This window comes from Balaenoptera borealis (assembly GCF_965194805.1).
Source record: "Balaenoptera borealis genome assembly, chromosome: 3".
In the NCBI taxonomy this organism is placed as follows: Eukaryota; Metazoa; Chordata; class Mammalia; order Artiodactyla; family Balaenopteridae; genus Balaenoptera; species Balaenoptera borealis.
The window spans coordinates 110,134,495-110,160,283 of record NC_138866.1 but is presented as its reverse complement, the minus strand read 5'-3'; the positions used below and the strand labels follow the sequence as shown (position 1 = coordinate 110,160,283).

Genomic DNA, 25,789 nt, shown 5'->3' with positions numbered 1-25,789 from the left:
CTAGTTTCTGTAGGAATGTATTCTATCCTGAGAAGTTCATACAGTGTCATATTCCATTGTCTGACAATGCCAGTTGTTAGAAAAGCTTTCTTGGTTATTTAAAATAGTAATTGGCCAACAGTGACTGAGCTATCCTCTCCTATATTCCCTCTGAAATACCCATAAAAGAGGTAGACTTACCCACCTTTGAAAAACCAGACTGATAGTTACGAGATTCTTGGAGTGATTTTTGCCATGACAATTTGATGGAGCTCTATTGCCTGCTTATGCTTTACTTTTTACAACAGAAAAACCTTCAAGGTTTATAAGTGTTAGAGAGGAGCTTAAATTCCCTGTTCCTCTTAGGTCTCTGGCTCAGAGACATGGTAGCTCAACCAGGGGTCCCTGTACTAGGCTGGTGTTATTTTCCTTCTCCTCACATTTCATGCTCCTCAGCAACCACAGCTCCCAGAAAGTGGTATACAGGCCCTGGAGGAGGATATCCAGGTCTGTAAATTAAGGCAAAATCGTGAAGAATCCTGGTAATAGCATATTCACGGGATTGTGGTTTTAAATGTTTCTATTCTGTTTGGTGTTAGACAACCCGGCAGTAAGAAAAGTAGATAAGTGTGCCTCAGTCAGCAGGTAATCTGCCAGATTATGAAACTTGAGCTAGAAGCAAGGCAGTTACCCATTTCCTTGTCCCCTGGGTTGATCTGAGAAGGGAATTCCGCTCAGGCCCAGGTGGGAATTCAGAGAAAATCCTTACAGTATTGGAAAGCACTTTCCTCATTAAGTGTGAATAAACAGAAAAAAAAAAAAACATGGAGTTTATGAAAAAAATAGTTCAGGAGAAAAACGTAACATTATCCTAAAGATTCAGAGGTTGATTATACTTCTGAAAATTTTTTACTACAGGAGGGAGGACCAGAGAAAAATTTCAGAATGTATGCCTGAGATCCCCAAAATTGTAAAGATATGAAAAAGGAGAAAGATGGTGAAATAAAAGACAACAAAATAAAGTGAAAGGGGAGCAGGGAAACAATATATTCTGAACATACTATATTAACACCATTTAATCCTAAATTTTAGGAAATATAGATCAAAGATGATGGGGTTTTTGGATACCAATTAGTAGAACCAAAATCAGTGATAAAAGAATTCTAAAACAATTAATTGAGAAAATGAAAATAAAGAAAAATTTGCCCTTATAGTAAAAGAAGGAAACCTAAGGAAGTATATAGAAAGTGGCAAATACCTTTTATTGAGTGTATATTGTGTGTTAATGCTTGTCATATAGTATCATTAATTCTTATGATTGGAACTTAAAACTGCTGGTTAGAATTCAAAACCAGGTCTGCCTGACTTCACCGTTCATGGACTTGCCCCACTAAACCATGCTTCCCATCAATTATGCCAGTAAATGAAAATGGTTTAAATTCTCCTATTAAAAGACCACATTCAGATTAAGTTAAAAATTAGTTTCTAACCAAATGCTACTTACATGAGATCTGCTTTAACTGAACTAATACAAAAAGTTGAAAGCAGAAGACATGGTAAAGATTTAACAGACAAACAAAAATAAAACGGAAAGTTGTTGATTTTAATTTCTGAGCAACTATAATTCAAAGCAAAAGTCATTAAATAGAATATGATAATGTGACAAAGAAGGCATGATAGCCATAAACCTTCATGCAGTGAATATTGAATCAAAATGTGAAACTTAAACTGTTGGAAGTCAACTGAAACACAGTTGCCTGAAGATATTTTAACACACCTCATTTAATTTTTAACAGATCAAATAGATGAAAAACAAATGGGATTAGAGAGTATTTGAATGATAACTAAGACTGAACCAAGCTACGTATCAAATTTTGTAGTTTACAAGGAGAGAATTCACCTTCTTAATAGGTATCTCTGGAACATTTACAAAATTTGATCATGTTAGAGTAAAAAAATTACACAGTCTACTTTGACATATGTTAAAAGCAATAGGTAAATTTTAGACAACAACAAATACCAACCATTCCTATTCTTTTGGTAACATCCTTTATTTATTTGGTTTTGGTTTTTGTTTTCCAAGAAAGCATGAAATGAAAAGCACATATTAGGAACTTATACTGCCTGCTGAAACGAACTGTTGTTATATTTATGTTCAGTCCAGAATGAGAGAAAAATCATTGTCTAAATCTCTGAAGACACTCACCAAATCAAGCCTCATATTTTTACATGCTATATGAGACTGTCAGCCAAGAAGGCTCTCCTTAGTGAAACTTAGTACAAACTGATCATCATAGTTTGACTATTTAACAATGTGATTTATATAAGTATTTGCAGTGTTATAAATTATTAAAACCTAAAAATAAACCAGGTTAGTTTTACCTGAGGTTACTTTTCCAATAAATTTCTAAACCATTCTGTTCTCCATCTGGGAGACAAGTAAGCATCTTATGGCATTGGTGCCATTGAAGGATACTCTTGTTCCTGCTTAAGTGCCCTTTGAGCACTAACGAGGTAACTCTAAGGTTTAAAAAAATTAAGCACTATTAAGCTTTGTTACTGTTTGAAAAAATTGGTGAGTATATTTTAAAACAGATTATAACTTTAATTTGTTATTTTGATAATTTTCTGATTTATAGTCATGCTTTCTCAGCTACTGCAGTTCAACTTTATGTAATAAAAGCTTACTGTTTGTGGTTTTAATATGAAGTCTCTCTTTCCCACAGGATGAATGTGGACAGTTTCCGTATGATGCAAACATCCAGATACACTGGGTATCATTTCTAGATGGGCGCCAGAGAGTTTTGCTTTTCACTGATGATGTTGCCTTGGTTTCCAAAGCACTGCAGGCAGAAGAATTGGAGCAGGCCAATCATGAAATAACTTTTTCTCTCCACAGTCTTGGGCTTTCTCTGGTTAACAATGAAAACAAGCAAGAAGTTTCGTATATTGGGATAACCAGGTATGAAAGAAGGAAAAGGTATCAGAAATCTTGAAAAGGCATTGAGTTCGTAATATCACGTTTGATGAGCATAGACAGATACCTGTTCTGAATTTGCTTACTATGCAATTCTTTCAGCAAAACTTACTGAACAGCTGTTTTCACTAGTTGTTGAAAAGCCCCTAGGACTGAAAGATGACTAAGGTCATGTCTTTGCCCTTATAATACTCATCAGTTGCTGGCGGAAGAAAGAGGTTTGCTTCTTTCTTTGTTGTTTGTTTGTATTTTTGGGGAATGAATTATAAAAACACCAAGAAAAGCTACAAAGAAGTATGTGCACGTACAGTGGTGCTGTAGAGGCTGGAGAAACTGGTGTGGGTGGGGGATGCCAACAAGTCGCACACACCGGTAGAAAGGGTTATTTATAGAGCAGGCAGGCAGTAGTGCACGTGGGTACATAATCTTTATTGGCTACTCATTTAGAACTTTTTCATAATGATGGAGCCAGGTATTTCCTCTGACTGTGCTTATACCTATCTAAGAAAAATATTTGAATTTAACTGTTTTGGTGTTTCAATCACACTAACTATGGTAAAAGACTCATTCTTCTTTGGAGACTGTTGGGGGGAATGGTTACCAGGGAATGGTTACCAAGTATAACCAGCATAGGGTCTATCGATAATCATGTGTTTCTTCAGTGAAGTACAAAATTAAGGAAATAAAGAGATCATGTATGTAATGCTCTTTGTGCAACACCTGACAGATAAAGGTTTCAATAAATGCTATTATACATACCATTAATGTAATATTAGTACATTTATGTATATATGACTGATATATTCTCTTGGCTATATGTTTCATTATTGTAGAGTATTTTGGACTAAATATGAAAATCTTTTTTTCTTTTTTTAGAATTTTATTTATTTATTTATACTGCAGGTTCTTATTAGTCATCCATTTTATACACATCAGTGTATACATGTCAGTCCCAATCGCCCAATTCATCACACCACCACCACCACCCCCCGCCGCTTTCCCCCCTTGGTGTCCATATGTTTGTTCTCTACATCTGTGTCTCTATTTCTGCCCAGCAAACCGGTTCATCTGTACCATTTTTCTAGGTTCCACATATATGCATTAATATACGATATTTGTTTTTCTCTTTCTGACTTACTTCACTCTGTATGACAGTCTCTAGATCCATCCATGTCTCTACAAATGACCCAATTTCGTTCCTTTTTATGGCTGAGTAATATTCCATTGTGTATATGTACCACATCTTCTTTATCCATTCCTCTGTCGATGGGCATTTAGGTTGCTTCCGTGACCTGGCTATTGTAAATAGTGCTGCAATGAACATTGGGGTGCATGTGTCTTTTTGAATTATGGTTTCCTCTGGGTATATGCCCAGTAGTGGGATTGCTGGGTCATATGATAATTCTATTTTTAGTTTTTTAAGGAACCTCCATACTGCTTTCCATAGTGGCTGTATCAATTTACATTCCCACCAACAATGCAAGAGGGTTCCCTTTTCTCCACACCCTCTCCAGCATTTGTTGTTTGTAGATTTTCTGATGATGCCCATTTTAACTGGTGTGAGGTAATACCTCATTGTAGTTTTGATTTGCACTTCTCTAATAATTAGTGATGTTGAGCAGCTTTTCATCTGCTTCTTGGCCATCTGTATGTCTTCTTTGGAGAAATGTCTATTTAGGTCTTCTGTCCATTTTTTGATTGGTCTTCTGCCCATTTTTTGATTTGGTTTGTTTTCTTAATATTGAGCTGCTTGAGCTGTATATATATTTTGGAGATTAATCCTTTGTCTGTTGATTTGTTTGCAAATATTTTCTCCCATTCTGAGGGTTGTCTTTTCGTCTTGTTTGTAGTTTCCTTTGCTTTGCAAAAGCTTTTAAGTTTCATTACGTCCCATTTGTTTGTTTTTGTTTTTATTTCCATTACTCTAGGAGGTGGATCAAAAAAGATCTTGCTGTGATTTATGTCAAAGAGTGTTCTTCCTATGTTTTTCTCTAAGGGTTTTATAGTGTCCAGTCTTACATTTAGGTCTGTAATCCATTTTGAGTTTATTTTTGTGTATGCTGTTAGGGAGTGTTCTAATTTCATTCTTTTACATTAGCTGTCCAGTTTTCCCAGCACCACTTATTGAAGAGACTGTCTTTTCTCCATTGTATATCCTTGCCTCCTTTGTCATAGATTAGTTGACCATAGGTGTGTGGGATTATCTCTGGGCTTTCTATCCTGTTCCATGGATCTATATTTCTGTTTTTGTGCCAGTACCATATTGTCTTGATTACTGTAGCTTTGTAGTGTAGTATGAAGTCAGGGAGTCTGAGTCCTCCAGCTCTGTTTTTTTCCCTCAAGATTGCTTTGGCTATTTGGGGTCTTTTGTGTCTCCATACAAATTTTAAGATTTTTTTGTCTAGTTCTGTAGAAAATGCCATTGGTAATTTAATAGGGATTGCATTGAATCTGTAGATTGCTTTGGGTCGTATAGTCATTTTCACAATATTGATTCTTCCAATCCAAGAACATGGTATATCTCTCCATCTGTTTGTATCATCTTTAATTTCTTGCATCAGTGTCTTATAGATTCTGAATACAGATCAGATCTTTTGTCTCCCTAGGTAGGTTTATTCCTAGGTATTTTATTCTTTTTGTTGCAGTAGTAAATGGGAGTGTTTTCTTACTTTCTCTTTCAGATTTTTCATTGTTAGTGTATAGGAATGCAAGAGATTTCTGTGCATTAATTTTGTATCCTGCAACTTTACCAAATTCATTGATTAGTTCTAGTAGTTTTCTGGTGGCATCTTTAGGATTATGTATGTATAGTATGTCATCTGCAAACAGTGACAGCTTTACTTCTTCTTTTCCAATTTGTATTCCTTTTATTTCTTTTTCTTCTCTGATTGCCGTGGCTAGGACTTCCAAAACTATGTTGAATAATAGTGGGGAGAGTGGACATCCTTGTCTTGCTCCTGGTCTTAGAGGAAATGCTTTCAGTTTTTCACCATTGAGAATGATGTTTGCTGTGGGTTTGTCGTATATGGCCTTTATTATGTTGAGGGAGGTTCCCTCTATGCCCACTTTCTGGAGAGTTTTTATCATAAATGGGTGTTGAATTTTGTCAAAAGCTTTTTCTGCATCTACTGAGATGATCATATGGTTTTTCTTCTTCGATTTGTTAATATGGTGTATCACATTGATTGATGTGCGTATATTGAAGAATCCTTACATCCCTGGGATAATCCCACTTGATCATGGTGTATGATCCTTTAAATGTGTTGTTGGATTCTGTTTGCTAGTATTTTGTTGAGAATTTTTGCATCTATATTCATCAGTGATATTGGTCTGTAATTTTCTTTTTTTGTAGTATCTTTGTCTGGTTTTGGTATCAGGGTGATGGTGGCCTCATAGAATGAATTTGGGAGTGTTCTTTCCTCTGCAGTTTTTTGGAAGAGTTTGGGAAGGATGGGTGTTAGCTCTTCTCTTAATGTTTGATAGAATTCACCTGTGAAGCCATCTGGTCCTGGATTTTTATTTGTTGGAAGATTTTAATCACAGTTTCAATTTCATTACTTGTGATTTGTCTGTTCATATTTTCTATTTCTTCCTGGTTCAGTCTTGGAAGTTTATACCTTTCTAAAAATTTGACCATTTTTTCCAGGTTGTCCATTTTATTGGCATAGAGTTGCTTGTAGTAGTCTGTTAGGATGCTTTGTATTTCTGCAGTGTCTGTTGTAACTTCTCCTTTTTCATTTCTAATTTTATTGATTTGACTCCTCTCCCTCTTTTTCTTGATGAGTCTGGCTAATGGTTTATAAATTTTGTTTATCTTCTCACAGAACCAGCTTTTAGTTTTATTGATCTTTGCTATTGTTTTCTTTGTTTCTTTTTCATTTATTTCTGCTCTGATCTTTATGATTTCTTTCCTTCTACTAACTTTGGGTTTTGATTGTTCTTCTTTCTCTAGTTCCTTTAGGTTTAAGGTTAGATTGTTTATTTGAGATTTTATTGTTTCTTGAGGTAGGATTGTATTGCTATAAACTTCCCTCTTAGAACTTCTTTTGCTGCATCCCATAGGTTTTGGATTGTCGTGCTTTCATTGTAATTTGTCTCTAGGTATTTTTTGATTTCCTCTTTGATTTCTTCAGTGATCTCATGGTTATTTAGTAATGTATTGTTTAGCCTGCATGTGTTTGTGTTTTTTACGTTTTTTTCCCCCATAATTGATTTTTAATCTCATAGCGTTGTGGTTGGAAAAGATGTTTGATATGATTTCAATTTTCTTAAATTTACCGAGGCTTGATTTGTGACCCAAGATGTGATCTGTCCGGGAAAATGTTCCATGTGCACTTGAGAAGAAAGTGTAATCTGCTGTTTTTGGATGGAATGTCCTATAAATATCAATTAAATATCTGGTGTATTGTGTCATTTAAAACTTGTGTTTCTTACTAATATTTTGTTTGGATGATCTGTCCATTGGTGTAAGTGAGGTGTTAAATTCCCCAACAATTATTGTGTTACTGTCAATTTCCTCTTTTAGAGCTGTTAGCAGTTGCCTTATGTATTGAGGTGCTCCTATGTTAGGTGCTTATATATTTATAATTGTTATATCTTCTTCTTGGATTGATCCCTTGATCATTATGTAGTGTCCTTCCTTGTCTCTTGTAACATTCTTTATTTTAAAGTCTATTTTATCTGATATGAGTATTGCTACTCCAGCTTTCTTTTGATTTCCATTTGTGTGGAGTATCTTCTTCCACCCCCTCACTTTCAGTCTGTATGTGTCCCTAGGTCTGAAGTGGGTCTCTTGTAGACAGCATATATATGGGCCTTGTTTTTGTATCCATTCAGCGAGCCTGTGTCTTTTGGTTGGAGCATTTAAGCCATTCACGTTTCAGATAATTATATGTATGTTCCTATTACCATTTTCTTAATTGTTATGGGTTTGTTTTTGTAGGTCCTTTTCTTCTCTTGTGTTTCCCACTTAGAGAAGTTCCTTTAGCATTTGTTGTAGAGCTGGTTTGGTGGTGCTGAATTCTCTTAGCTTTTGCTAGTCTGTAAAGCTTTTGATTTCTCCATCGAATCTGAATGAAATCCTTTCTGGGTAATGTAATCTTGGTTGTAGGTTCTTCCCTTTCATCACTTTAAATATATCATGCCACTCCCTTCTGGCTTGTATAGTTTCTGCTGAGAAATCAGCTGTTAACCTTATGGGAGTTCCCTTGTATGTTATTTGTTGTTTTTCCCTTGTTGCTTCCAATAGTTTTTCTTTGTCTTTAATTTTTATCAGTTTGATTACTATGTATCTCGGCGTGTTTCTTCTTGGGTTTATCCTGCCTGGGACTCTCTGTGCTTCCTGGACTTGGGTGGCTATTTCCTTTCCCATGTTAGGGAAGTTTTCGACTGTAATCTCTTCAGATATTTTCTCGGGTCCTTTCTCTTTCTCTTCTCCTTCTGGGACCCCTATAATGCGAATGTTAGTGCATTTAATGTTGTCCCAGAGGTCTCTTTGGCTGTCTTCACTTCTTTTCATTCTTCTTTCTTTATTCTGTTCTCCGGCAGGAAGTTCCACCATTCTGTGTTCCAGGTCACTTATCTGTTCTTCTGCCTCAGTTATTCTGCTATTGATTCCTTCTAGTGTATTTTTCATTTCAGTTATTGTATTGTTCATCACTGTTTGTTTGTTCTTTGATTCTTCTAGGTGTTTGTTCTTTAACTCTTCTAGGTCTTTGTTAAACATTTCTTGCATCTTCTCAATCTTTGCCTCCATTCTTTTTCCGAGGTCCTGGGTCATCTTCACTATCATTATTCTGAATTCTTTTTCAGGAAGGTTTCCTATTTCCACTTCATTTAGTTGTTTTTCTGGGGTTTTATCTTGTTCCTTCATCTGGTATATAGCCCTCTGCCTTTTCATCTTGTCTCTCTTTCTGTGAATGTGGTTTTTGTTCCACAAAACTGCAGGATTGTAGTTCAAAAATCTTTTTGAAATTATATAAATCTGGTTTTCTCCACTTTCTTGTTCTTTGATATAACTTATTTTTCCTCTAATATTATATATGCTAGTGTATTTTGTTAGATTGACCTTTATTTGTAAGGACATTTTAATATTTCATCTAAAAGAACTCGATTACCTTTTTCTGACACACTACATACACATTGAATACACATTCAGTAGGATGTGTACTGAGGAAAATGAGTTACATAATTTTTTAAAAAATAGACTTTTTAAAAAACAGTTTTAGGTTTACAAAATAATTGACTGTAAAAAGTACAGAGTTCCTATTTTATCCCTTCTCCCCACCCATCACCCCAGTTTCACCTGTTATCAACATGTTGAAATAGTGTGGTACATTTGTTGCTATTGATGAACTAATACTGATACATTATTATTTTCTAAAGTCTGTTGTTTATATTGTTTGCATTTGCTCTTTGTGTTGTAAATTCTAAGGATTTTGATAAATGTATATGTATCCACCATTACAGGATCATATAGTATAATTTCACTACTCTAAAAAATCACCTATGCCCCACCTATTCATTCCTCCCTCCCTCCACTTGAACACCTGAAAACCACTGATCTTTTTACTGTCTCCAAAGTTTTGCCTTTTCTGGAATATCTTATCATTGGAATCGTACATGTAACCTTTTCAAATTGACTTCTTTCATTTAGTAATATCCTTTTAAGGTTAATTATGTCTTTTTGTGACTTCATAGATGATTCTTTTTTTTTAATCACTGAGTAATGTGGCATGTGTGGATGTAACACAGTTTATTTACAGTTTATTTATCCATTTACCTAGTGAAGGACTTCTTGGTTGCTTCCAAGTGAAGGACTTCTTGGTTGCTTCCAAGTTTTGGTAGTTATGAATATTCATGTGCTGGATTTTTGTGTGGACATGAGATTTTGCCTCATTTGGGTAAATATCAAGGAACATGACTGCTGAATCATATGGTAAGAGTATGTTTAGATTTGTGAGAAACTGCCAAATTGTCTTCCGAAGAGGCTGCACCATTTGGAGTCCTGCCAGGAATGAATGAGAGTTCCTGTTGCTCCACATCCTTGCCAGCGTTTGGTGTTGTCATTGTGCGGATTTTGGCTAACCTAATACGTCTGTAGTGATATCTCGTCTTAATTTGACTAATTACATATGATGTTGAACACCTAATTACATATGATGTTGAGCGTCTTTTCATATGCTTATTTGTCATTTGAACATCTTCTGTGATGAGATTCAGATCTTTTGCCCAATTTAAAATTTTTTGTTATTGTTGAGTTTTAAGAGTTTTGTATTTTTTGGGTATCAGTCTTTTATCAGATATGTGTTTTACAAATATTTTCTCCCAGCCTGTGGCTTGTCTTTTCATTCTTTTAACAGTCTTTTTCTCAGAGCAGAAATTTTCAATTTCATTGAAGTCCCACATCTATTTTTCTTTCATGGATTGTGTTTTTGGTGTCATATCTTAAAATTCATTGCCAAACCTAAAGTCACTTAGACTTTCTCCTATGTTATCTTCTAAGAATTTTATAGTTTTGTGTTTGATATTTAGGTCATCCATTTTGAGGGGTTGTTTGTGAAATATGTAAGCTCTTTGTCTAGATTCACTTTTTTGGCATGTGAATGTCCAGTTCTATTATCATTTGTTGAAAAGACTGTTCTTTCTCCTCTGAATTGCTTTTGCTCCTTTTCAAAAATCAGTTGACTGTTTGTTTGTGTCTGTTACTGGGCTCTCAGTTCTGTTCTCTTGATCTGTTTGTCTGTTCTTTCATGAATATCACACTGTCTTGATTTTTCTAGTTTTATAGTAATCTTGAAGTCAGGTAGTGTCAGTCCTTCAACTTTTTTCTTCTCCTTTCATATTGTGTTGGCTATTCTGAGTCTTTGCCTTTCCATATAAACTTTAGAATCAGTTTGTCAACATCCACAAAATAATAGGCTGGAATTTTGATTGGGATTGCATTGAATCTATAGATCAACTTGGGAAGAACTGATATCTTGACAATACTGAATCTTCATATCCATGTACATGGATATTTTGATTTATTTAGATCTTTGATCTCTTTCATCAGACTCTTATGGTTTTTCCTCATGTAGATCTTATACAGATTTGTTAGATTTTATTATACCTACGTATTTCATTTCTTTGGTACTAATGTAAACATTATCGTGTTTTTAATTTCACGTTCCAATTGTTTATTGCTAGTATATAAGAAAGTATTTGACTTTTTTATGTTAACCTTGTATCTTGAAACTTACTAGTTGCGGGAGTTTTTTGGTTAATTCTCTGGGATTTTCTACATAGACATTTGTGTCATCTAAGAACAAAGTCATCAGTTCTTTATGTCTTTCTTCTCAATCTGTGTACCTTTTATTTCACTTTCTTGTCTTATTACATTATCTAGGATTTCCTGTACAGTGTTAACTAGGACTGGTGGGAGTGGACATCCTTGCTTTCTTCCTGATCTTAGCGAGAAAATATCTAGTTTCTCACTGTTAGGTATGGTGTTAACTGTAGGTATTTTGTAGATGTTCTTTATCAAGTTGAAGAAGTTCCCCTTTCGTCCTAGTTTGTGGAAGCTTTATCATGTTGAATTTATATAATTTATAGTAGGTAGTTTATTCATTACCTTCATTGACTGGTGTCCCTTAAGCACGTTATGTAGTGAGGACATTGTTAACACTATCATGACTATTATCAACAAGTTATGTAAATTAATGCATTATGGAGTTATGTTTTATCTTTATGCAAACATTCTCCAATCAGGGATCCACAAAGTATGGCCTAAGAGCCAAATCTAGTCTGCCGCGTGTTTTTGTATAGCCCTTGATCTAATAGTGATTTTTTTACATTTTTAAATGATTGAAAAATCAAAAGAACAATAATATTTTGTAACACATGAAAAGTATATGAAATTCAGAGTTTGTTGCCTATAAGTAAAGTTTTATTAGAAAACAGCCTTGCTTATTCTTTTGCATGTCTGTGACTGCTTTTGTACTGCTGCTCAGTGCATAACAAATGACAGTGATGTAGTTATAACTTGAGAATGTTTGAGTGCCACACATATAGCTCTACTGCAACTTTTATTTATTTTTTATTTTTAATTCATACTCATCACGTCAAAATAAGAAAAGTGGACTTTGAATGTCTCTCCTATAGGACACAGTTATCAAATGAAATGGCAAAGCATTATTTTATTATGTAATGACACTGTGTGTAGTTAAAGAATATAATATATATTGACATTTGCAAACTAGGTATGCATCAGAATATATCCAACTCACAGGAAAGCAACGGCCAGAAAAATGAGAAAATTTAAGACAAAATATCTCATCACAGAAGAATTTCTTTATAAGATTAAAAAAACAAAACAAAAATGAAGCCGCAACCAAAGTTAGTTTCGGAGTAACCCATTTGTTAAGCCGTGCAGAGAAAACCTTTTACCTATGGTGGATTAATTGAATCGTGTCTGATTGTAGCAGCTAAAGAAATGTGTCCAGAGCATATAAACTTAGGAGCATTAGCCTTTTGGTGAGAACAGTTGCTTGAAGAATTGAGGACATTTGGAGCAACATCAGTAGTTAATTAGAAAACAGGCAAATAATTTTGAGTGGTTTTCCTTGGCTCTTCATGAGTGAATAGATGTTACCAATATGCTCAGTTGCATATTTGAGAAGCCAGTACTGAGTTTGAAAGTGAATGAAGAGTTAGCCTCTATAAATAGTCAACATAGAACAATACAGGTGAGAATATTTTTAAACAAGTTGAAGTAATACTAATTCAGTACATGAAGTGGAATCTTCGAAGATATATTACAACTAATGATGAGAAAATAATGTGTGAAACACAAGAACACACAGTTGGACAAATTCACAAAGCTTGTGAAAATGTAGTGTTGAATGTGTATAGTTTCATTATGTTGTTTGTCAGCAGGTACTTTGTAGAAAATATTTGAATTGATCATTTGTTATCAAACCAGTAGTGCCCAATAAGGAACTTCATTCACTCTTGTGGACTTAACCATCATTAGTTCAGCGAATTTTTGTCAGAACTAGAAGCCGAATGTCCTTACTTAACACACAGCAATTCGACTGTGTAACGGTAATACTTTTCACTGTACTTTTTTTGAGTTCCTGGTCAAGATTAAAATTTTTCTAAATGAAAAGAACCACCCTCAGCCACTATTATTGAACACTGAATGGCTTTGGAAGTTAGCTTTTGCTGCAGAATTGATAGCAAATTCAACCTAAAAGCAGAGAGTAAAACAGCAAAGTCATTTTGATGACGACTAACATTTGAATCGCAAATAATGTTAGTCTATTTTATATATTTCCTCTGCTGTCCAAAGTTAAAACAAGAAGTGAGGTCTCCAACCCCACACAAGTTTGGAGTTGGTGGATATATTCTATGACCTACAACTATAGTTCCAACAACATGTTTTCCAACCCCAGTGCAAGTACAAAGAAAATTTCCACATTTCAAAATTCATTTAACTATTAATGAAAGAGCTTCTACCTAACCTTCAATCGGAAGTGATTGATTTGTAATGTATTGACATGCTAAAAGGCAACAATCAAGAGAAGAATCTAATAGGCTAGGAAACAGAATTTAAAATTAGATCTAGAATTTTTCTAATATAGAATAGAATTTTACAAATGTATTACAAGCAATACATATGCTTAGTTAAACTAATATTCTCTTAGATTGAGATCAGTATTTGACAGTATCTCTCTGCGCGAAAGGACATTTTTAAAGATGCTCATTACAGACCAGCATTAACAGATGAACATTTGCAATAGAATTTGATAATAGGGAACACTAACTTTGAGCCCTAATTAAGTGAAAAGTTGTCACCCCCACAAAAGAAGTGTAAAAAAATTTTTTTGTAACTATGTATGGTAATGGATGTTAACTGTTACTGTGGTGATAATTTTACAGTATATACAAATATCAAATCATTATGTTGTACATCTGAAACTAAATAATGTTATATGTCAACTATATCTCAATAAAAAGGAAGGGAGGGAGAAAGTGTTTTTCTCACTAATAGACTTGTTTTTAAAAATTGTACCCGATTGTTATTTTTACATTTTGGATTTCATCAATTAAAAAATGTGTGGAAGTGTTTTTTCTCTCTTGTTATTTAAGTACCTACATAATAACTTTGATTTTGTCTCAGCTCACAAAGCCTAAAATATCCCCATATGAAAAAGTTTGCTAGTCCCTTAGCTCATTGATGTCAACGTGTGATAGAAAAAGATTTTCCCCTGCCTCTTTTCCTTATGCACTTTTATAACACAGATATATTTTGGTATTTAAAAAAAATCTCATGTATAAATGTGATTTTCATAGGTGGTTGACAGTTGCAACAATTTGGAGTTGAATGACAATTCCACAACCTAAATATGTATTTAATTTAATTAATTTTCTTTGTGAATTATTTTAGTTCTGGTGTTGTTTGGGAGATGAAACCAAAACAGAAATGGAAGCCATTTAGTCAAAAGCAGATAATTTTATTGGAAAAGTCCTATAAGAAATATCTAGAATCAAGAGACCTTGGCTGGATTAAACTAGATGATAATTTTGAGGTATACCAAAATTGTTTTGTTTCTTATATATGTATTTTGTTGCTTCTGGTGGTAGTAAATAAAATTTCACTATCCACATAAAATTGTGTATGCAGAAACTAATGTATTTGTAGGATTGGCATGACTAATAAAATTTATTAGTACATTTTAAATTAAAATACATTGTTGAATCATATAGTATGAAACATTATCTAAATATGTTTCTTATCTGCATTTTTATAATTTCTTCTATTTGCAAAGCAGATAGTTTCATGTAACTTGTTTATAGGAAGATTATGGAGAAATTAAGATTACTTATTGAAAGTTTTCCTATTCTGAATGGTACCAATATATATTGCTAAATAAAGGCTGTGCAAAATTGTATATATCAGTGATGAAGACCCTATAGAAAACTTGCTCAATTAAATTAATTAAATGTGAATGATTGTAGGACATGAGTAGATGTCCACAAATAGATGTGTACTCTACATAGGCCGCTACACTGTTGAAACTGAAAGTCACTTTTGCTCCAAGAAGACCCCAGAAGCTTGACTGCAGGTTCAGTCATACAATTTGGGTTACTCTTTGTCTTTAATGGTTGAGTTTGCATTGTCACCAGATATGCTCCCCAACCGCGCCCCCATCCCTGTAAGTGTTGGTCATGCTCAAATGAAAAAACACTCTACAATTAGTGTCAGATGTAAATAAGCTATTAACTATTCGTTGTTTAACTTTGTTAAAACAAAGTTTAAGTGTTATCTAGAATTATCCATTACAATTGAGGTTTTTAAAATTTAAAAAGCATGGCTTATTTTCTTTAAGTATAATTTATATAGTTGAAAAGTTCTCCAATTGTTTTCTTGTTTTCCTATAACCTTGGTAGAAAAGTGATGATTCTGCTTCCAGTATTTCAACTGTAGATCATCTTAAGGTAGATCTTTTGATGAGACCAAGAGATTAAGATATTTTTCCTTTTCAATTTGTGAGTGAGTGGATATTTACAATGGGCTTCACTGCTCATACCAGTTTATCACAAACACATGTACTTTGTTTCCAGGTAAATTTTGGCAAAGACCCAATGGAGATGCGCCTCCCTGTTCGGTGCCCTATAAAGCGAGATTTTTTATCAGGAATTCAGGTTGAATTTAAGCAGTCTCCTCACCAAAGAAGTTTAAGGGCCAGATTGTATTGGCTTCAGGTAACATTATCATCCTATTCAGTAGATATATCTAATCAGTTTGGGAATCTTGGGTCTGAATTTTTTTTTTTTAACAAGATTTTATCATGCATCATAATTGGTATCTTTCTTTTTGTTTATATGTTTATTCTCCTTCTTCCACATATCCTGTAGATTCACCATCCAAGGCTAAATGACCGTTGAGACTTTAATTTGACCAGTTAGCCTGCCAGAGTGTTTTCTTACACTGAAATTGTTATTTTTAATATTCCTTTGTATTTTTCATGGGATCCCCAAATCGGATTTTCTTTTGTCCTTCTATATGGGAATGAGCAGGGCTTTATTGGAGGCTGTTTTTGTCTGCTTGTTTGCTTGCTGCCTTCCTCTCTCTCTCCATCTCTTGCTTTTAACTACCGATTACTACTATTTAGGACGTTTTTATTTTTTTCTTAATACCTAACCTCTAATTTCATATCTGGTCTCTACTTACATTTTTATTTAAATAATAGATGAAATCTCACATGATCCATAGATACAAATATTTCCATTAATGGTGTTCATGCTGCACAATTTTAATGCAATTATGAGGATGTTTATATATTCCTTTATGTAAAAGCTTGCCCTTGGTGAGATTTATAAGAATTTTAGATTTAAAGTGAAACTTTTAATAGCAGCACATATACATACAGATACTTATTTATGATGTAATTAGTGGCATCGTCTATAATATTGTCTCTGAAACAAAAGTTTAAATTTAAATTATTTTAAGTCCTGCTGAATCAGTTTTCTTTCTTTTTTTTTTTTTTGTCAGGTTGATAGTCAGTTACCAGGTACAGTGTTCCCTGTTGTATTTCATCCTGTGGCCCCTCCAAAATCTATTGCTTTGGATTCAGGTAAAAAAAAATTAAATTGAGATACATCCTATATATAAAAGTTGAGTAGACATTATTTTGACCTACTGTAAAGCTTGATTGCCTTTTTCCTGTTTTCTTTCTTCCTTTTAGAGCCCAAACCTTTCATTGATGTGAGTGTCATCACAAGATTTAATGAGTACAGTAAAGTCTTACAGTTCAAGTAAGTAAAGATTCTCTTATTTATCTAAAGGAATTTAAAATGAGAATCTACTTTGAAAATAAATTTTACTCTTTTGAAAGTGACTTATGTATAAAAATTATTATCCACCTGAACATATCAATCTACTTTTGGTCAAGTGATTTTCTATATTGAAACTTATTTTAATAATATATATTTTAAAGTAAAATTCCTTCAACCACTTTCTCTCCTTTGTAACTTCCATTAGAATATAAAATAGTCAGTGAAATATAAATGATAAATGTGTTTGTGAGGTGTGTTCTTTAAAGTAATTCCTGTGGACTTTAAAAATTAAATAATACATGCTACATCATCTTTGCTTTTGTCTCTTCTATAACATGATAAATATGGAATTTGGGACTTTAAATGCTAAGTGTTAATACAGCAGTATTACTTCTAGTGAAACCTTCACTATAATGAAAAAAAAAATTCTCAGTCTAAGTAGACTTTGATCTTGTTAACATAACACTTTTTTTAGAGATCAAGGAACAAGATCTCGCTGTAGTTTTTGGCCAAAATCAAAGTTTTAACATGGAAAATTACAAGGTTTGATAGAAAGCCTTTTTTATCTTTAAAAAAACCTTTTCTACTTAAAAATTTTTTTTTCCTTAGGTATTTTATGGTTCTCATTCAGGAAATGGCCTTAAAAGTTGATCAGGGGTTTCTAGGAGCTATTACTGCACTGTTTACCCCAACAGCTGACCCTGAAGCCGAAAGAAAATGGGTAATAATTTTTATTTCTTGGGAAAATTATAAAGTAAAAAAATTAAATCAACCATTCTTTGCATTAATTGTAGTAGGAAAAAAAATTAAAATAGAAATTCTTGATTAATTTTTTTCAGACAGAGTTAATCCAGGAAGACTCTGATGCTATAAACACAGAATTAGTGGAGACCTCAGTGACTGATACGTCCATTCTTAGTTTCTTTGAACATTTCCATATTTCTCCTATTAAGGTTTGTTATAATTACTATTTTGAAAATTTGACAGTATTGTAGAACTTTTAAAGGATCTGTGTACAAATGTGGGTTTTAATTTGTTGCATCAAGTATTTGGTGGGAATTTTGTTTGATTAATTGAAATAATTAAGACAGTTCTCTGACATATGTACAGCCATAATTCCCACAGAGAAACCACCAGAGCATGCTTTCTAGTCTTGCATTAATAACCCCTTTCTTCAAGGAAAAAGCTGACAAAAGCATTTCTTAATTAAGTGAAGAAGTGCTCACCAATGTTTAATGTTTTGGTTGCACTTTGTAACTACTCTCACTGTCTGAATAGAAAGCTATAATGGGTTTCCTAACCAGAATGTGAAAACACTGAAGTAAGTATTATACTGTTGATGTGGTGTTTTTCACCCTTCCAAAATTTGATTGTAACTAAGAAAGTGGAAAATTGGATACCTTTCACTTGCCTGATTTTGTACTTTATGAACCCATTTCCTTATCTCCTTTTGTTATTCTTTTTAGCTTTTATAGGGGAAGGTGACTGCTTAGAGAATTCACAAATGCTGTCAACCATGAAGCTCTAAACTTGTGTAATGGGCCAGATTTACAATTAAGTAACTCTTTTAAAATATTGATGATCCTTTACAGTCTCCAAAACTGTTTATAGCACATTATTTTTAGTTGCATTCACCAGTCCATTCAGCTAAATGAATAGATTTATAAAATGCAATTATTATTTTAAATTGATACATTAGTTTGGTGTTATCAGACATATCCATAGTGTTAGGTTTAAAATTGATATTGTTTTATGCGGTATTATGCATAACTTCTTTTCCATTATTAAATGAAAATCAGTTCTTTATGAGATTGAGCAGTACCTTCAACAAATTATTTACTGAAGGCCTGCTATCAAAGTTGCTGTGGAAGGTGTAAAATGACTTTATGGAGTTTATAATCTAGGGGGTATTAAAGATTGATGATTTACCTATACGTATTTTTAGGCGCACTGGGAATTGTGCCCTGAAGTTGAATAATTAAGATCATGAACCATGGTCGTTTTCTTATTCCATGGTGACTTTGTCCTGGAAAAAGCTGGATCTCTTTTCACCTAAGATTACCTTTCCTGGATCCCAGCAATCTGTGACTCTGAAGATGGGCAAAAGTCCACATCAGAGAAAAAAACTCAACAACCAGGCTTTCTTGGCTTTACCCTAAGTCCCCTCTGTTGAGCTCTCTGTTGATGAGGGAAAATGCCTAGAGAATGGCAGAATGAGAAGGGAGAGTTATCTGCTTTACTTACACATGTTGAATTACCTTACGCCTGTGTCTTCTGGTACTGTTGCCTTCTGGCACTGTTGCACTAATGATGATGCAGCGCAAAGTAGAAGAAGCTAAATGGGAATGTGAAAATCTCATGGTTAAGTACTGAGTTGAAGGGTCTGTGGAAGCTGAAAAACTTATTACTCTTTAAAAAATTTGTTTAGAACTTGCTAATTGTTGCCATAATTGTCATGTTCTTGTTACTTGTTATTATTGTATGATTATACCACAGTTGTTATTGTTAGTTGTTACCATAAGTTGTTTATCTTATTGGATTAAAATAAATGATTGGCCATTATTTCAAGTGTTAGACTACTTGTGGGCCAGTTGACACATTTTTCTCCTTAAAATGATGATGCTATTTTTGCAAAGTGTTTTGGTCTCCTCCATATAAACACAATGGTATTTATAGGCTTTGAATAAAATTATAGTTCAATTTTTGGGACAGACTGATTTGTATTTTATCAAAAGGTAAATATGAGAATCAGAGCTGTTCAGTGTAATTTACTGAGTAACAAATAGTAGTTTTCTTTAGGACTCTAATTGAAAGATACAACATTTGTTTGTATCTGTACGATCTGGCTTCTATGTATGTAAATATTTTTGTTTTTAGTTTCATTTATTGAACATTATTTTTCTTTTAGTTGCACTTGAGCTTGTCTTTGGGTTCTGGCGATGAAGGGTCAGACCAAGAAAACCAGGAAATGATTCCAATTCATTCTGTCAATCTGCTGTTGAAAAGCATAGGTGCTACTCTGACTGACGTGGATGACCTTATATTCAAGTAAGAGTTATGTTAAAGTGTATTGGGGAGGTTTTTGTATCAGGATGATGTTTCTGGATATTAATTCTCTCCATTTGTGCTAGAATGTTAGCTTAGGAAAATGATAATTCTTACTACTTACTCTTTTTATTTATTTATTTATTTATTTATGGCTGTGTTGGGTCTTCGTTTCTGTGCGAGGGCTTTCTCTAGTTGTGGCAAGCGGGGGCCACTCTTCATCGCGGTGCGCGGGCCTCTCATTATCGCGGCCTCTCTTGTTGCGGAGCACAGGCTCCAGACGCGCAGGCTCAGTAATTGTGGCTCACGGACCTAGTCGCTCTGCGGCGTGTGGGATCTTCCCAGACCAGGGCCCAAACCCGTGTCCCCTGCACTGGCAGGGAGATTCTCAACCACTGCGCCACCACCAGGGAAGCCCCTCTTACTACTTATTGTTGAATAATTTGGTCCCTTTCTAATTAAGCCCTTTAGGTATACTTATTTTACTCATAAAGATAAGGTAAAGAGTCTAATATCTTCTGCAGTTATCAGTATCTAGATAATACATGAATATAGTATAAACATTGAATTAGTTTAGTAGTATATTATAAATTGACCATGTTTTAAAAGGAATTATATTTAGAAATATATAGCAACAGGATTAGATTTCAGTATAATTATATGGCAAAGTATAGATAATAGCTCCTTGCTACATTTAATATAAGAATATTTGTGTGTGCCAGACACATACAAATTCAATGAATGTTTATTGAATTGAATATTCAACAGTGGTACTGGAGAAAAAAATTCATTAATATTATTTTCACCTCACTTGTACACTATCAAATTTCATAGGAACTGAAGGCTTAAACATAAAATTCAAATAGAAAAACAAAGACTAAGGAAAAATAGAAGTTAATCGCTATCAAATCTCTGAATAAAAGGAAACCTTTCTATGTTTAAAAGCAATGGAAAAAATCCCAATGGAAAAATGCAAAATTGATTTGACTACATAAAAATTAAACTCTTACAACAAAATCAATGAAAACACTTAAAAAACAAAGGACTGGAAAAATATGATGACAAATATAACAAAAGATAATAATCTTAATTTTTAACCTAAAAGTTCCAATGCCATAGGTGCCAGAGGACAATGTTAGATAATTCACAAAAGGGAAGACACAGTGGCTAATAGATATTAGAAATGGTTAGCTTTATTATTTATCAAAGAATATATGCAAATTAAAACAAGTTATTAAAGCTTTCAAAATATGAGAAATACTAGTACTAGAGAGGGGTGGATCTAAGAAATGGGCACTTTTTTTTTTTTTTTTTTACTCTTTGTATCAGTGGAAAGGGATCTATTCAAGAGCCTTAAATGTTTTTGTAGTCTTTCACTCATTAATTATTTTGGGCGGGAATTTGGTCCAAAAAATAATCTTGAAATGCAACCAAAGTTATATTCAAGATACACATAGCAACATTAATTATTATGTCAAAATTTTAAAATGTCTGACCGTGGAAGAATCGTTTGTTGTGACACGTTCACATATTGGAATGCTATGCATTATTAAAAATGGTTACATAGAATATTGAAAACACAGAAGAATATTTATCCACAATGCTGAGTGTAAAAATGCATACAGAGTGTTTTAATATTTTTCAGTTGCACAGAAAAGAAAGAATTCAAAGTGGAAAATGAGAAGAAGAAAAAACTTTAAAAAAAATCCACTGTGTGGGGGGATTATGGTCAGCTTTTTTAAACCTTTTTACTCTTTATGTGTTTATGAAAGATTTGCATGAGAATGCACTATTTTTATAGTAGTTTTGTTATCCTAATATTTAAGATCGCAAACAAATTATATGTACAAACCTAATTGTGAATTAGCAATGATTATCATTGAAATTTTAAGTCTCTTTTTTTTTCAAAAAATAATCTTAGTACTTTTGACACTTTCTCCTCCCAGACTTGCTTATTATGAAATTCGATATCAGTTTTACAACAGAGATCAGCTCATGTGGAGTGTTGTTAGACATTACAGTGAACAGGTAATTTCCTATCATAGTAACTCATAAGGAATATACTTCATAAAATATCAAAACAAAAGATTTGTATGTGATTGTACAGTGTGTGATGTTTACCTAATTTACTGCAGTTCTCAATCTCATTACTTAGTAGTTTTCTTGAATGATTAATTTCTATTTCTTTAGTTTTTCCCCACCCCCATATAAACTTTTTTAAAAAGTTTCCCTTAGTGTTTTTTCCCTTTGCAATTGTACATTTACCACTTTGGGAAAGAATAGTAACTTAGGAGCCAATACATTTTATTCCTTCAATGACTGTAGTTTCTAAGCATAGTCTAGTAGAATTGCGAGGAAGCCAGGTTCCTCCCTTTGCCTGTTTCTCCATGGTTCGAGTTCTATGCACAGACATAGTAGTTGTTTTGGGGCACTAGGGTTCCATTGCTATACTGTGGAACTCCAGGGTGACATTCCTCTTTCCTTCCTCTGCTGGCAGGTCTTTTCTCTTATGGTGTATAGACATTATGTTTTTTACATGTTCAAATAAGGATATTTTTTTCTTTTTTTTGTTGTTTTTGTTTTTAACCCATCTAGTTCATAGAAATAGTGGTAAGAACAAAAGTAAGTACCAGTTATTGAAATATATATTCATTTAATATGCATGCTCAGCCATGCAAGGTCAGTATTATAGACCTCCCATTTTATAGATGAAAAGAGGAAGGCCTACAGAGACTAAGTGACTTGTCCAAGGTTACATAACTGCCAAATGGCAGACTTTGCCTCAAACCTTAGTTCTGTCCAATTTGAAAGACCCATGTAAAAGTATTAACATAACGCCTGGCACATAGTGAAAGATCAATTAATGGTCATAATGGTGGTTATTCTGCAGCACTTTCCTTTAACAAACTTAACTTAGTCAGTATCCCACTTTCTTACTGCATCATGATGTTGTTCCTTACAATAGTTGCAAAGGACTTCATTTATTTTTTTTTCCCTGTAGTTCTTGAAACAGATGTATGTCCTTGTATTGGGCTTAGATGTGCTTGGAAACCCATTTGGATTAATTAGAGGTCTGTCAGAAGGATTTGAAGCTTTATTCTATGAACCCTTCCAGGTATTGATCTTTTTTTTTTAACATCTTTATTGGAGTATAATTGCTTTACAGTGGTGTGTCAGTTTTTGCTTTATAACAAAGTGAATCAGTTATACATATACATATGTTCCCATATCTCCTCCCTCTTGCATCTCCCTCCCTCCCACCCTCCCTATCCTACCCCTCTAGGTGGTCACAAAGCACAGAGCTGATCTCCTGTGCTATGCGGTTGCTTCCCACTAGCTATCTATTTTACGTTTGGTAATGTATATATGTCCATGCCACTCTCTTACTTTGTCACAGCTTACCCTTTCCCCTCCCCATATCCTCAAGTCCATTCTCTAGTAGGTCTGTGTCTTTATTCCCATCTTGCCACTAGGTTCTTCATGACTTTTTTTTTTTTTCCTTAGATTCCATTTATATGTGTTAGCATACTGTATTTGTTTTTCTCTTTCTGACTTCACTGTGTATGACAGACTCTAACTCCATCCACCTCACTACAAATAACTCAATTTCGTTTCTTTTTATGGCTGAGTAATATTCCATGGTATATATGTGCCACATCTTTATCCATTCATCCAATGATGGACACTTAGGTTGCTTCCATGTCCTGGCTATTGTAAATAGAGCTGCAATGAACATTTTGGTACATGACTCTTTTTGAATTATGGTTTTCTCAGGGTATATGCCCAGTAGTGGGATTGCTGGGTCGTGTGGTAGTTCTATTTTTAGTTTTTTAAGGAACCTCCATACTGTTCTCCATAGTGGCTGTATCAATTTACATTCCCACCAACAGTGCAAGAGTGTTCCCTTTTCTCCACACCCTCTCCAGCATTTATTGTTTCTAGTTTTTTTGATGATGGCCATTCTGATCTTTTATTTATTTTAAGTGTAGTATAGAAAAATGGATGTTCTATTTTTTGTGACAAGTAATTTGTATTTTAATTGTATCTGGGGACTGAATAATGTTCAAATAACAAATATATCAATTTTATATATTTTTTTAAATTACTAGAGATGACATTAAAAGATTGTGTTAGAATTAATTGAGCACTTCTAGTGTCTGGAAGACATCCCCACATTTTCTAGGATTTAATGTAGTTGTAAAGAAGAGTGCCTAGGTAGTTTGAGACCCATTTCAAGGCTGTTTCACCACTATGGAAAGGACTAATGGGGCATTAAAAGCTGACTTTGTTTCATAGTCAAGCTTTCCTCTAACCTGTTCTCCTCCATTTAAAGGATCCAGGAGCCTAGTGTGGTGAGGGTTTTAGAAGGACAAAGCAAAGAGAATAAATGGGGAGAACAAGAGAGCCAAAACTGTGTGGGCTCTTAGTCTTGTTGTCTGTGTGGCTTGCTTTAGCAGATGGCACTTGGTCCTGGGAGGCCAACTTCAGATTGTCACTGAAGCCAGTGATTTACTCCTCTCCAATTTTTGTCATCTTAAAGGGCTTGCTGAGATCATGTGGGTTGAAAGTATCTTCAAACACAATAGGTATTCCATCAGTATTTGGGTTAGAAGGTGAAAACTGTCACCACACTGTTTATGTATCTTTACAGATTCTGTATCTTCATGGAAACCCTGAAATACTAGATTCAAAGTCTTAAACTTATTTAAATTTTAAGTAGCAAACTTTTTTTTTTTCCGGCCAGGGTGCTGTTCAAGGCCCTGAAGAATTTGCTGAGGGGTTAGTAATTGGAGTAAGAAGTCTCTTTGGACACACAGTAGGTATGTATCACATATTTGTGTGTGTGTGTGTGTGTGTGTGTGTGTATGTATTTTTAATTATAGTTATTATAAAATGCATTGTTTATGAAAAACAAATGATTATGTTTAATAAAAGAGGGATTCGTTTTATAATAATCCTTTTAAAAGATGTGCTCCCTTGTTCTTAAGTGGAAAATAATTTAACACTGACCTGCTGAGTTTTTTTTAATATGTCTTTGTTGTGTTGAATCAATGTACTTTAAATAGTTTTATTCCTCTTCTTGGTAAGTGGGAAATGGAAAAAATAAATGCATTTTTGTATATGCGACAGAATTGTAAGCACCTGTTAGTTTAAAGCAGCCGCATGCTGTAAATTGTGGTAATGCTCTTTAAAGAAACAGTGTGACTTACTTCTCTTGACCTTTTGATAGGTGGTGCAGCAGGAGTGGTATCTCGAATCACTGGTTCTGTTGGAAAAGGTTTGGCAGCAATTACAATGGACAAAGAATATCAGCAAAAAAGAAGAGAAGAGATGGGTCGGCAGCCTAAAGATTTTGGTGACAGCCTGGCCAGAGGGGGAAAGGGCTTCTTGCGTGTAAGTCTCCTGCTGAATCTTCAAGAAATGCTTACTTTTATATACACTTTAGAATATGTACTGGTTGTTTGGCACTTGGAATACTGCTTGTGAGTAAAGGTCTGTCAGAGTAGCAGTAGTGATAAATTGTGGACTTTCTGTTTCCTTTTTTGTTCTCCTTCCCTTTATCACCATCAGATCTACCCCCCAATTCCTGGACTTAGTTTGGCACTCGGCTGGAGTGAAAACTGTAATGATGGCAGGTTAGCACTAGTGAGGAGGGGGCAGGTAGAGCGGAGGAATGTGGAGGTAACTGGAGGGGGGAGGAATTCTTCAGGTCATCATCAGTCGACCGTTTCTATGGAAGGGAGGCATACATGCTACAGGTTATAAACCAGGAACTACCTTTCACTACTTTTTAGGTACAGGTATTATAAATTATATACGAATACTGTTTAATTATACAGGTAATATATGACTGTCCTCCTTATAGGTAATAATAAGAACTTACGAGTTCTTTTTTTAAACGAGTAATGGAAGCATAGGTAAGGCTATGAAGTACTCTTTGATTACCCCTCACCTCTTCTGAGAGGT

General features: G+C 34.1%; 1 protein-coding gene across 6 annotated transcripts in view; it reads left to right on the top strand.

Annotated features, from left to right (window-relative positions):
- VPS13C (vacuolar protein sorting 13 homolog C) overlaps positions 1-25,789 on the top strand; it is a 182,797-nt gene that overhangs the window by 141,957 nt on the left and 15,051 nt on the right. For all 6 annotated transcript variants that reach the window (XM_082387988.1, XM_082387985.1, XM_082387984.1 and 3 more), the window contains 12 exons: positions 2,706-2,941; positions 14,385-14,526; positions 15,563-15,703; positions 16,494-16,575; positions 16,687-16,756; positions 17,387-17,498; positions 17,617-17,730; positions 19,686-19,825; positions 21,769-21,850; positions 22,824-22,937; positions 24,567-24,642; positions 25,053-25,216. In XM_082387988.1, the coding sequence (XP_082244114.1) occupies positions 2,706-2,941; positions 14,385-14,526; positions 15,563-15,703; positions 16,494-16,575; positions 16,687-16,756; positions 17,387-17,498; positions 17,617-17,730; positions 19,686-19,825; positions 21,769-21,850; positions 22,824-22,937; positions 24,567-24,642; positions 25,053-25,216 (1,473 nt within the window). The remainder of the gene's footprint in view (positions 1-2,705; positions 2,942-14,384; positions 14,527-15,562; positions 15,704-16,493; positions 16,576-16,686; positions 16,757-17,386; positions 17,499-17,616; positions 17,731-19,685; positions 19,826-21,768; positions 21,851-22,823; positions 22,938-24,566; positions 24,643-25,052; positions 25,217-25,789) is intronic.